Source organism: Coptis chinensis, chromosome 2, assembly GCF_015680905.1.
Source record: "Coptis chinensis isolate HL-2020 chromosome 2, ASM1568090v1, whole genome shotgun sequence".
Lineage (NCBI taxonomy): Eukaryota > Viridiplantae > Streptophyta > Magnoliopsida > Ranunculales > Ranunculaceae > Coptis > Coptis chinensis.
In genome coordinates, this window is record NC_141457.1 from 112,009,063 (window position 1) to 112,022,585 (window position 13,523).

The 13,523-nt window shown below is 37.4% G+C and overlaps 1 protein-coding gene across 1 annotated transcript; it reads left to right on the top strand.

Moving 5' to 3' along the window:
* Positions 1-7,570: 7,570 nt before the first annotated feature.
* Positions 7,571-9,043, top strand: LOC147520717 (uncharacterized). The gene is made up of 3 exons (XM_086594978.1): positions 7,571-7,752; positions 7,839-7,931; positions 8,188-9,043. Exons 1-3 carry the CDS (start codon positions 7,609-7,611, stop codon positions 8,851-8,853), a joined length of 903 nt encoding a protein of 300 aa, XP_086451104.1. The 5' UTR covers positions 7,571-7,608; the 3' UTR covers positions 8,854-9,043.
* Positions 9,044-13,523: the final 4,480 nt, after the last annotated feature.

Genomic DNA, 13,523 nt, shown 5'->3' on the forward strand with positions numbered 1-13,523 from the left:
ATAAGCTGTTATAGGTGCAGACAGATAGCTAATGTCTGACCTCTTAATGTATTGTTTATGCCCCGACCTCTCATTAACATACTCCAGATTGCGATCTAGAATGTCCTTACCCTTCCCACTATCCTTGCCAGCCCCTTTCTCTTTCACCCTGCCAACAGGAGCAGTTGGAACAATTTTAGTACCACCACTACCCAGAATACTGAAATTGACCAGGGGCCTCGCCCTTGAACTGCAAAGCGGTCTTTCCACTACTCCGCTCACAGCCCGCACCACTAGAGCTACCTCCGAGCACAATCTCAGCCGCTCTCGCGACCTTAGCAGCCCTTGAGTCGGGAGCATCAGCCTTCCGCTTCAGCGGCTTACTCCTCTCACAAGGAGTAAAAGAGATGTCTTCCACTAGAACAGAGGTAGTCTCATGACTCCTCCCCCTTCCCCCCTCAGGTCGCCTATCCGACCCACCTCCGGCAGGTCGCCCTACCCCAGCACGATTTCTCTCCTCCCTAGTCATAATGCCACTATTTTCCCTGTCCATTAATAGCTCAGTTGAAGGCTCTCGAGCAGCTCCTCCACGCGCCCTCTTCTTTTGGTTACGCCTTTTCAACCTAACCTCGCGAACTCCCCTTTCTATGAAGTAGTTCGCTACCTCAGGAAGTTTTTCTTGCTTCACAGTCTGGCTCAGCCTAGCAAACTTCTCAATCACACAGCGCTCAGTTCACTCTCTGACAGCGACCTCTGCAAAACAATACAGAAATATATCAAAAACAAAGCCACCAATCAAGACATCAATACAAAGGAAAATACACTGGTACATACCAGCAAAATTGCAAATCCTAGTGTGTAAACCAAACCCACTAGCACAAAAATTTCCAATTAACAACAATAGCCTTCTCTCCCAAGGCTCATTGCTTATACCATCCAGAATGCTTGACTTTCCAGTCAACGTCTGTAAGCTAAAATTGTTAGCTCTAGATCTTTTCACCGCAAAATGCTCAACAATATCTGCAACACCAATGTGGTACTCACCACTCTCATTCAACAAGTCAAAAACCCTAAGCAAACGCCAGGTATTACCAATGAACTGGCAGGGCACTTTTTCACAAAAATTCAAAAAATCACATGTAAGCTTTGAGAACGGTATCCTCATTCCAGCTCTCAACTGCCCCTCACATACAACGACCCCATAACCTAGCGGTGCGAACGCGTTTCTAAAAATGTTCGCATCATCTCCTAGTTCATGTATTTCTAGATCTCTAACCTTTATACTGTACACCTCCTTTAAATCTAAAAAGCTTTCTAAAGCTCGCTTGTCTACTATCCTGGGTGGCAAACCACTAGAGGACGATGCAGTCCCACTATTCGAACTGCTAGTTATAGCAACAATAGAGTCAAATTTAACATCCTCCTCAACATCCTCAAACCCTATTGACTCCGCCATATCCTCCTCTACCTCGTCATAGCCCAAAGACACTTCTCGAATCTCCTTAGAACGAGTGTCATCCGAATCAGACATATCTTTTGAGATGTTACAATACCAACAATAATTACAACGAAAGACGACCTTAAAAGCAAACAGAGATAGCAATGCCAAAGAAAAAGAACAGCAAGCAACAATGGCAGAAGGAAGAAAACTAACCTGACCCTCTCGTTTTCAGTTGGAAGCAAAGTGAGAAACCCTCAAACTCTCCCAATGCGTATGCAACAAGCCACCGGTTCGTTTTTCAAAACAATAGAGAAGCAATAATTATCCCCTAAACCCCAGATGACACGTCTTCTGTAACTGCCGTATCTCAAAATCCCTCAAATTGAGGCGGTTATTATTCCACACACATGCTATACACGTGCAGACGTTCTCTCTCAGCAGCTCGTTAAGACGTACTAAACGACTTACTGAGATGGGGCTGTGTGAGGGAGTACTATTCACATCCAATGAATATCACACACGTGTCCAACATATACAGAACAAACAACCAACATCGTATCCTCATCCTCAGAACTCGCTACATAGCAACTCGACTCAGGCAAGCAGCCTATTCAACTCGCGCCCAGAGTGATGTCACCCCCAACCGATCTCTTGTACTCGACCTACGAGCTCACTTCCAAGTGACTCGAGCCGAGTAGATGATCTCACCAAGAAGCGACCTCCACAGCGCCCATTCCTCTCGCTCCACAACGGCTCGTAACGTAAGCCTTTATTACAACTGTCAATACTACAACTTCAGGCACACAACTCATTGATTCTTCATAACTCGCCTTCATGGCTCATAAGTGACCTGAAGATCTGGATCTGACCTGAAGGAGAAGAGCAACGGGGACAGGCTCCTTGCCTATATAAAGAGGATGAGGAACTACGTCTGACCTGATTCAAGTCCCCCCCCCCCCCCAGTAGAAAGAACTTGATACGTAGGTAGTTCGTCCATACAAACTCGGTCAATCCCAATCATCCATTCTATCTCCTCTGAATTACCAACACTTATAAGGTTAGATAAAATATAACCTTTACACCGAGTATTCACGCAATGACGCAACTCAGCATTTAAATTTCTTTCTTGGTCAGTATGAGTGCCATCAATAAATCCAAGGATTCACCTGTTGTGGGTGCTATTTACTAAAATTGCATAGAGCAATTCTAAGTCATAGAATAAGATGAATGTCTGTGTCTAAGTCTTCTAGATTTTAAAACGATTAATGCATATGTGACCTATTTTCTTCTTCATGAATTGCAGGCTATCTATAATGGGTTTCTTATTATAGTAAGGTACGTCTGCAAACTGCCATAGTTACTCAACACAACTCAAGAAATATACCAATGATAAAGAGAAGTACGAAAATCCTATTTCAATTTTCATTTGTGTAATTTCACTTTTCACTGTTGTAGTTTGATTTTCTTCAAAGGTGAACTATGTTTTTCAAATATCAGTTCCAGTCTTACTTGATGTTTGGTGATTTGATTATTTTAATAAAAATATGATACATGTATCTTTTCCATTGTTAATACTACAAGGAGAGGCTAATGTTGTAACTGATCCGTCAGCCGAAGTACAATGGTGGCAACTACAACTTATGTCTATCTAACACAGAAAAAGGCCAAATCTCCAAAGGTTGGTGATACAGAGTGTTGCCCAAGAAGGAAATTTATAGACCACTATCAACTTGCAGTGAAGGAGACCGAGATTTGTCTCGAGTTCAGCCAACAGATCGAGATGGTTGGTGATTCCAGTCCTTCATAAATAAGCAACAGCTATAAGAGGAGGTTAGGCTTTGGTAAAAGAGGGTCAGAGAATGTCAGATTTTTTGCCACCATCTTTTTACAGTGTTGAATGCACAACTTGGATTGTTACTTTGTTTGTGTCACCTTTAATGAATTAAACTTGGGTAGAACTGTAGAAGCCTTCGTCAACTTTATGTATTACAGTCAGTTTTGAGTAATTTTTACAAACAAGCCTACATATATAATATAGCGTATTCAAAACATTTGCTATATATAGTGCTAAAACACTTTCTGATTGGTATGTGTTCTGCCAATCTCATTCATATTAGTTAAGCATTCAACCAAGTCCCATGTATAATGACATTGGTTTTATGATTTTCGTGGCACTGAACTCAATCTCCATGCTTTCTCTGTTCTTTCGTTTTGTATTCTTGGATTAAATTCCTATATTCTCTGAATAAGTTTAGCATACTAGCCCTGCATTTTAGATAATTGTCTTTATAGTAAGAGTAAAGGGTATATTTGCAGGTTTTTATGAAGGCATGTCCCTCAGAGAGTCAGAGAGATCATTCATTCATCTCAAAGTTGAGTTTACAACCTTTCATAGCGGCTCCCATCCAAACCAACCAGCTCAGACGGGGTTCACAAGAAAGGCAATGGTCAAGTTTGCCATCCTCTTTCCAAACAAATGTGGAGGAAATGAAGAAGGTTTTTGACAGGTTCGATGCATGGTTGGTAAAATATTTAAGGAAAAATACCACCACATATGGTGTTGAGGCCGTTAGAGAAGCAAATTTTGGAGATGGAAGTGACTAAAGCATTTCATGTTGTTGATGCAAATGGAGATGGTTTTATTGACTTCAAAAAGTTGAAGAATTTGCATAAGAAAGGATACAGGACTGTTTTCACATTATTTGATTTTGATATAAGGACAATATGTAATCATACTACAACTTTGGTCTATTTGAAGTCTATAAATTATGTTCAGCAACGATTGTCTTGCTGCAAAATCACCAATCTCTTACTTTTCTAACTTGGTGTCTTTAGATGGATTAATGTTCAAATTAAAATGTTGTTGCCATTACATATTCTGTTAAAAGGATACAACGTAATAATCACAGTTCCAAGACTTTAAAGTACAGGTACATAGCAGGGTTCACATACTAGTCAAGAATTCAAGATGCAGTAAGTAGTAACAACTTGTAAGTCATTGTGGGATTTCAACCAGTCCACACGGCCCTAGGCCATGTCTATTTATATTTTTTCCTGGGTAAGATTGGATTTGCTGGTTTAAATTGATATAATATAAGCTAGGTCTAGTCCATCTATTAATGTCTTGATTGTTAGTTACTCGCCTCTATGAATTCGATCTGCGTGTTGGTTTTTTATGTTGAAAACATGACATACAAAAGTGAAAGATAAGAGTGCTTCTACTCATACTCTATAACTCCCTTGGGACTCCATTTCCTACGTGGCATCCAAATCTCACTTTCTCTTTCCAAAAATAAAAAAAACAAACATAGAAACAAAATAATAACTAATAACTTACCTAATTAAATAACTAAAACTATAAATAGTAACAAATAAAAAAAAAAACTTACCAATATTTTCACAAACAAGAAAAAATAAAGAAATAAAGAACCAATCTTACTTAACGCATATATATATATATATATATATATATAAATAAAAAAAACTTGAATAAGGTTAATTAATTTTCTTTTCTAGTGCATCTTCATTTTTAGTCACACCATTTTCATATTCAAAACATTCATCTTCCATCATCTTTCTTTATACGTTTGTTCAAGTCAATAGATAGAGAACATACAAAAAAAAATTCTCTATTCAAAACTAATATAAACTAAAGTGATAAAAAATGTAACTTTGTAACAAAAAAGAGAAAGAGGGGATTGATAATGAGTAAGGTGAATTTTTTGGGTGTTGTGTTTTTTTGGGCTTTGGTTTTTTCTTTCTTTTTTTTGTTTGATGAACTACATGTAAGTTTTTTGTTATTTATTTGTTACTATATTGAGTTTTAACTAATTAATTGGGTAAGTTATTAGTTATTTATTTATTTATATTTATATTTTTTTTATTTTTGGAAAGAGAAATATAATTTGGATGCCACCTAAAATATGGAGTCCCTATGGTGTTATTAAGGGAGTATAGATAGATTTTTTGATAACTCCTCAAGTTGGTTGCCGGTTAATTGAGTTAATTAGGGTAGTTGGGCTTTAAGATATGATGATCAGGCTTAATTTAAGTTGGAACTCAGTCGAGAGCAAGCCCAAAAAAGAAAAATATTAGGTACGCCGTCATATTGCACCACAAGCCAAGCTCAAGCAAGCCAATAACAAGTTGAGTTGTACGCTCGAGCCAAACTCTAGTAGCTCGGATTGTTTACTCGGCCTACTTTTCATGAACCCATTTTAGTGAATACACTGAATTTGTAGTGTTGGATTTTATCTATTTTTTGGGGGGGAAAAGAACCGCACTGGAAATGGTTGTGTTTTTTTGAACCACCACACTGAAAATGATTTATGAACCACACTGGATTTGTGCAAGTAAAATACAAGGTTGGTAAAAAAGTTTATGTCTTTTTTTACAATGATATCAAATGGAAAACCTTAAAAAAAAAAAAAAGGTGGCAACCCTAGATTTTACCTTTGGAGTCATTTGCCTTGATGAAATCACATTAAGACGTCAACATGTGCTGCTTGTATTTTGCTAATCGCTCAAAAAATGTAATTTACTCTAAAAAAAACCTCTCAATCATTTCTTTTCCAAATGGCCCCCCATATATCACAAACTCAAGAAGTAAGTAGATTGTGACTTGTGAGTGGGCACAGTGGCACCAACAGATTAATTCATTAAGTACTAATGTTTATTCTAGCGACGAATATGTGCACACTTGCAAAGACTAACAAATTTGAGTGGCCTGATTTTTGATCATCATGAGGACATGACCTGATGATATAAACACTCCGAGACAGTCATCTATAGGCTATGGCTATGCTGTTAAATTGTTAAACTGGCAGTAGTGTATATTAACACTACCCTAATCATGCAAATCGAAACTAACACTGCACCACTAACAGAACCGTACCCATACCAGTTATTAACAGCAGTAAGCTAGTAACAGAAACCTGAAAAAAGCTGTTGCGTGCTACTCAAGCCAAACAAACCACACCAATTTCCACATTCTCTGTTAACCATTGGATCCACGTGTACATTTTTGCATATGCTGTTAGACAATACAAAACCGTCCACGTAGGCAATTCTGACATAATAAGTCTACCATTTTTCACAAAAAAATCTAAAACATAGAGAAAATTACCAACACCATGAAAATGAAGCAGCAGCAAGAAAATGAGAAATCACATAAAACTGTCATCAATAAAAACCGTTTTCAAGAACAACAACATAATTGAAAATGAAACATATCGTAAACATCACCAAACAACTAACAACACTACCCATTTTTTCAAGTAATAGATTCAAGCTAATAAAGACTAACTAAGTAGACTATCTATTTATCCATAGCACAAGGCCCAAAATATCGCCGATATATCCGATATATATTATTTTTTTGGTACAGCAATATGGATATATTCGATATATCTCAACCGAATATTGAATTTTTTTTTTCTGATATATATCACAATTTCCGATATAAACGATATATATCGACCGATATATATGATATATCCGATATAAATTGTTGACTTTGACCGATATTGTTGATTTTGACCAAATATTATTGAGTTTGACCGATATATTGATGATATTTCTAATATAATCGACGATATTTCCGATATATCGACATACAAAACAAAATTTTAACTAGTCAACAAAAAAAAATATATTTATGATATTTCAGATATATCATATATCAGTTTTTGAGTATATCGAAATATTCACCCAATTCGATATTTTGGATCTTGCTTACCTAGCTATTTTCCTCTCCAACATAGACATTCTTTTTAGAGTTTTGTGTTTTAATGCTGACCATCTGATTCTATGTGTTTCCTTAATCAGAAAGAATGAGACCAATTGTAACTTGTAAAAGACAAAAGACATGTTGCACCAAAAAAATTGTTTTTCGTTATCAAGTCATCAAGTGTGGAACTGTGTGGACCATTTATGAGTGAGGTGTGGGGCTACATAAAAACGGTTATGGACGTCTGGTAAAAATGTGTCAAAAGAAAAGAACAAACTCAAATCCGGAAGGAAAACACCACAGATTGATGACACGTCGTCATATTAGCCGTAGGATCCAAAAGTTTCTAGAAATTTCCAATCACATACAACACTATAAATAGATGAGTTTGCTGAGTTTTTATTTCATTCTCAGAAACGAAACGAGGAGAGACAAAGAAAAAACCAGTGAAGAGAAAAGAATGGCCGTGTTAACAGAGTTACTCGAAGAAGAAGAAGGAATGAAGCCTGGAAACGAGAATCAAGCTAGAAAGCAAGAAGGAGTGAAGCTTGGAGACGAGAATGAAGCTAGAAAGCAGGCAATTAAATTGAAAAAACGGAGGAAGGTAATTTTCTAGTTGATTTTTCGTTTATACTTTTTCATTTTTCTCATTTTTTATCTTTGTTTGCTTCATCTCTTCATGTTTTCCAGGCAAAAGGTATCAAGCTTGCGAGAAAACGTTCAAAACGTCGGCGTCCTGTGAAAGTTGAACCAAAGAAGAAGAAAAATAAGAAGAAGAACCAGGTCTACTTTCTTGTTATATTTCTCTCATCATTTGGCATGTTATCTCGTTCTTTGATATGGTTGTATATTTCGTATTTGGATATTGATCTGTTTAAGTGGATTTGAAATGGTTGGATATTGATCTGTTTTAGTGGATTTGATATGGTTGGATATTGATCTTAAAAACTGAGACATGTGGATTTCTTGTTGTTTTCGTCTTTCCGATATGTTCTGTTGTATTTTTGTGAGCTTAACTAGTTGTTTATACGTGTTTTAGGTGTATAGAACCGTTCTAGAGGGCAAAATCAGAAATAATGATGGCATGTGGACTGATGTGTGGTTAAAGGAGTCAAAGTCTAACAGAAATTTCACAAACTATAATCTAGGCCTACTTGAGAAAAAATATCTTCAAGTAACTGTTACACAGAGAGGCAAAGGTTTGAAAGAATGGGTGCACCAGACAAAACTGCTAAATGGGAAAGCAATGCACAGTGTTGTGGGGATTTGGGTTTGCACTGAAACTGTTACTTTAAGGATTATGGCTGTTTGTCATGGATCACGAGTAGTAATTTTCCGAAATGCGGATCCGTCCAAAGTTCCTCTGGCCTTCCAAAAATTCTTGCAGATGAAAGAAAGGTTCACGTTTGTCCACTGCAACGACGTTGTAAAAGAAAGCGCACGTGTACGCAATTGGCTGGGAAACGTCAAAGGGGATTGGCCTTTTAAAATGAAGATAACTAATCTTTTTACTGCTTGTGGAATTAACAGCTGGGGGCTCCCCGCTGCATTGGGTTATGCGTTGGAAGGTCTGCAAATTCCAAGTCATGAAATCTTGGATCAGAACATAAGGGAGTATCATCCTTCTCAAATTGGTGCAGTTGCTGTTTGGGTTTACTTTGTTTGTGAATTTGGTAAAGCTGGCTTAGCTCAGCAGCCATATTGAGATTGCTTATCTGATCGAGAATGGTCTTTGTTTAGTTTTGTCTGTATGTCTCTAATGGGTCTGCATGAAAAGGCTTTTTGTGTTTTTTGTGGTTGCCTGCTTTTGCAGTTTGTGTTGTCTGTTGTCAAGGTGTTTTGATGTTACTCCACATTCTGTAATGCTATAATAGTCTAAATAATGCAATCGATTTTATTCCGTTGTTATATGCTTCTGTTTACGCGTTAAAGAATAGAATTGAAGTATTAAACTTCTTGGTGCAGTTTAGTAATGAAATGAAGTAAAAGCATAGCAATGATGCGTGTTATTTTTCTGCTAATAATATACTATGGATTTGGGATATTGCATTGGGGTTATGAGTAGTTGCCTTTTTTAGTTTTTCTGATGTTGAGCACGTGAAACTTAACAATCTCAAACTTAAAAACAAGTTGAGAGCTGCTGAGATTTTGGAAAAAGAGGAAATAGAAGTAGAAAGAAAAACTAGAAACAGAAAAAGTATGGAATCTGAGAAGAAAATGTTGACTCTGCACGTGTTTTTACACCAAGCTAATTGTATAAGACACTGAATATTTTTAGAACAATTGTTAAACTACTAATTAAGTACCAGCACTTTTGTAAAATGAACTGAAATTGAGAATGCAAAACAAAAAATAGGTAAAAGATAAAGGGAGAATGGAGTTCACCCGGTTGCTAGATGCAGTGAGAGATGAAACCCTTGTGAGTTGTGAAACCCCACGCGTAACTGCGTAAATGAACGCGAAATGAGATCGTTTGTAAATCAATTAAAGAATAGAACTGGACGGGGGCATTTTTCAGTGTGGTCTAAACAAAACCAATTATTATTACTCTTAAGTAGCGTGTTTTATTCAACTATCTCAAAGTAAAGTTTCTTTTGTCCTTCAGTAATGGAGGAAATACATTTAAAGACTTGGAGACTAATGGGCTAGGACTTGCAGACTTGGAGACTAATTTGACACAGGGACTTTTGCTATTTCAATTGGATAAAAAAAAATTTGGTACAGACATTGACAGTTGAAACCACACAAATGGCTAGAAAAATATGATCATTTCCTATCTGGTGGACATGGTACCATCTCAAAGTCATCTGATTTTGCATTAGTACACCTCCTTTCATACATGTTTCAAACCAACGAAACTTCTCCCAATAATCAATTTGCTCAATTAAACTGTTTGATATTGAAAGTTTAGTCCACCACGGGATCAAGTGTATACAAAACCAAGTACAAAATTACGCTTCATTCGACTACTCGCGAGCTTGCAACCGCTGTGAATGACTAATAGAAGTTTCACAGAAAGAATTGCTTCAACAGCTAGCGATGCACACTTCTCTAGCAACCTTGATTGAGTTGGGCATTCTCCGTGCAGTTCATAAGAGGGTATTGCTGCTCACAATTCATGCCGGCCTAAAAAAAGGAACTTATTAGCTGCTGTACGTAGCTTGGAATACGGGAAAAATATGCAAGTGGGAAAACTTAGTAAAATGACTGATGTAGAAGGGCAGCTACTTAAAAGCAGCACACTTCATCATTCATCATATTATTGGAAGGCCAACTTCGAAAATCGGCCCCTAATTAACAAACACTACCAAGATGCACGTGCTCTACACGCGATGTCAAACAAAACTCACCGAAAAGTGTAAACATAATTTGTCTGGCTTAATATGCTTACAAAGAAAGAAGCTCGAGATATGCTAGGCAAAGAAAGTACTTTGTCTGACTTGATGAGAAGATCCTCGGCAAAATTTAAGTGAATATTTCAGCATTTCAATATATAATAAAAGCATTTCAATAACTTTAAGTACATCCCGTACAAGATTTTCATCTTCAAAGTAATTCGCCCCAGTACTGGATGACTACATAGTACACAAAAAATAATAAACTGGGTAAACTTAATACAGTACAACAAATCACAAACAAAGAAAATGTTCCTTAGAAACGGAAAACACTTCAGAGATCTCTTGTTGCCCTCCAGATACAAGTAGCTGACGACTCATTCCCAATGACGGGCCTGATAAGCAACCGTGAAATGGTAATCAATTGCATCATTTTCTTGTTAACTGAAGGAGAACATGGCATCCTTGCAGGTGAGAACACCACTATTAGGCGTGCATGGTCAGATGAAGAACAATCTCCATGCCAAGTTGGGTACATAATCTTGAAGCAAGTTAGCAACTTCCTTGAATCGCCGTAGATAGAGAAGCGATTGTGCTTTGAGCTCGAGAGCATCTTCAAATCGGGGAGACAGCGCGAGGGATGCATCAAGAAGATCGAGAGCAGAAATGATCTCTCTCTGGTCATAGGTTGCAATGAGAGCTCAGGCTTCTTTCATATATTTGCTAACAATCTGTAGAAACAAATTGAACAAAACCACCATTTAAAAAAATCGATGTTCACAAAAAAGAACATGTTTTTGTAGTTTGCACAGCTAAAAAACAACTACAAGTAAACAAAAGGAGCTTCAAAGAACAACCAAAAGTGTTGCATAGGAGCTTCCCTGAAGCTCAAAAAACCAAGAAAACATAACACCACATTCATCAAAGTACTTATAAACAACCCTTGACAAAACAACAAAGATTCCCCATTTCTATGAAATTTTCTTATAATCAAAACAGCATGAACAAAGATTCCCTATTTTATGCAGTGAAAACCAAAGTTATCGGGAACACAGTCAGAGGGACCACAGCTAGAGGAAACAGCAGTTGGGAGTGACAAAAAGTTCATGTCACTCCCAACTGCTTTTTTCTCAAAATGAACAACTACATCTTCAACTTCCATATCTCTTGGATGTTCCTCCACTACCTTCCATATGATCTGACGAAAAATGACATAAAATTGCAAGGTTACATGCTTAAACAAAGGAGGTGACATATCATATATAAGAAATAAAACAAAAATACTAAGGACCTAAGGTAGTACAGCCCAAAGCCTACAGTATCTAAAGACAACTACAAAATAGAAGACCAACACATCTTTGTTTTTCGCTTTCTAAAAATGATATCGTTTCATGCAACTGTATATGCCTCGTGAATTGGGCACGCCTGTGGGAGCAATTTTAATTTTATGCATAAGCTATCATAAACACTGTCAGCTGTTGTAATTGGCATTTAGTAAACCAAGACAATTACAGTACGTACCTCATAAATATCCGATTTCAAACGTGTGCAAATGAAATTAACAGCTCCTAGAACAACAACATGAGGTCCATGGTCTGTAACAAATTTCATGAGACGCTGCTGGTCATTCTTTTTGCATTGCTCGTCATTAACATTTTGTGATCGACTACTAATGTAGTTAGCTTCTAATAAATCGACCACCTCTCCAGATGAATCCAACATCACAAAAGTGGTTGCAGGGTTTCCACGTCCCCAACAGCAAGCCATGACTCTCGATGCAGCTTCATCATCGGGGCTAACGTCATTAGTCCCCTTCCGCTTATATGGTGCTACAAAAACCTTCGACCATAACTGTTTCCCATATTCCATGAGCAGAATTTTTTTGAATCTAGCAGTCAACACAGAACGCACTTCCTTTTCCATCGAAGAAATAAGAAAATTTGAGAATGCATCCTTCAAAATCAAGCTCGGGTAGAGAAACAATGTGGCCTTACATGTTTATGTCATTTGTAACTCCTGCAAGTGTGTACTGCAAACATACATTTTTCTATAGAAAGTTAAAAGCTCAAGGGTTGCAACAGTGCCAACCCATATTGATCTCGTGGCACTCATTCCAAACTGCATATGAGCAGGTCAATCATTTATTCCACCAAGTCACCAACACATTAAGAATCAAATGACTTTCTCATTATCTTCCTTATCTCCTTACTGACAAATTGTATCCATTTTTCTTATTGCTTATGCACTTGGATTGGCAAAACTAGGCAACACATCGGACTTTATACCAGGTTGTGCCGGTTCATCTTTTTCAATAACCTCTTTATTAGCAGCCGCATAGCTCAGGATACAAAAGCTGCATTCTTGAAAAAAAATCTGGATATTGCACCTTTAAGCTTAAAGACGGGCACTAATTCTGTTTAAGCTTAAGTTGTCCGTACTCCCTACAGATGCCTCGTCCCTTTTAAATTTCCGTGCCATTGTAGACGAAGTAGTTTGGGAACAAAGGAAGGAAAGTGATTGCACCCATGAAACTAAAGTGGGTTTCCTTGTAACATCATCGGACTCGGCAACCAGGGTATGAATCTCATCAAGCACCATCTTTTGACCATCTTTTGGCAATTGAAGAGTGAATTGGGCTAACAGCTTCATCAAGTTTGGCAGTACCTACATGAAGGAGTGCAAAAGCATTTTGTTATGCAATGCAAGTCTTTTGTTATTTCAAACTTCACTCTAGCTTATACTGTTTAGGACATATCTTTCCAATTTCGTATTCTAATTCAATATTATACACAGTGACTTGACATTCTACAACACATGCAGCAAATAGCAGAAGAGCATTGCATAAATAGCTAGGTTACATTGACACACCGTATCAGACACGGATACGAATTGTCGGACACGGCAAAATATCAAAATTCGATGTAAATTACATGTAATATGTGTCCAACACGGACACGTGGATACGTATCCGACACGAATTTTTTTCAAAATATGGCGTGTCCATGTAACCTAGATAAATAGGGATAATGAAATCACTGTG

Coding starts and splice junctions, on each gene's coding strand:
- LOC147520717 (XM_086594978.1), top strand. CDS start 7,609: ATGGCCGTGTTAACAGAGTTACTCGAAGAAGAAGAAGGAATGAAGCCT. Junction 7,753..7,838: donor AATTGAAAAAACGGAGGAAG/GTAATTTTCTAG, acceptor CATGTTTTCCAG/GCAAAAGGTATCAAGCTTGC. Junction 7,932..8,187: donor AAAATAAGAAGAAGAACCAG/GTCTACTTTCTT, acceptor TACGTGTTTTAG/GTGTATAGAACCGTTCTAGA.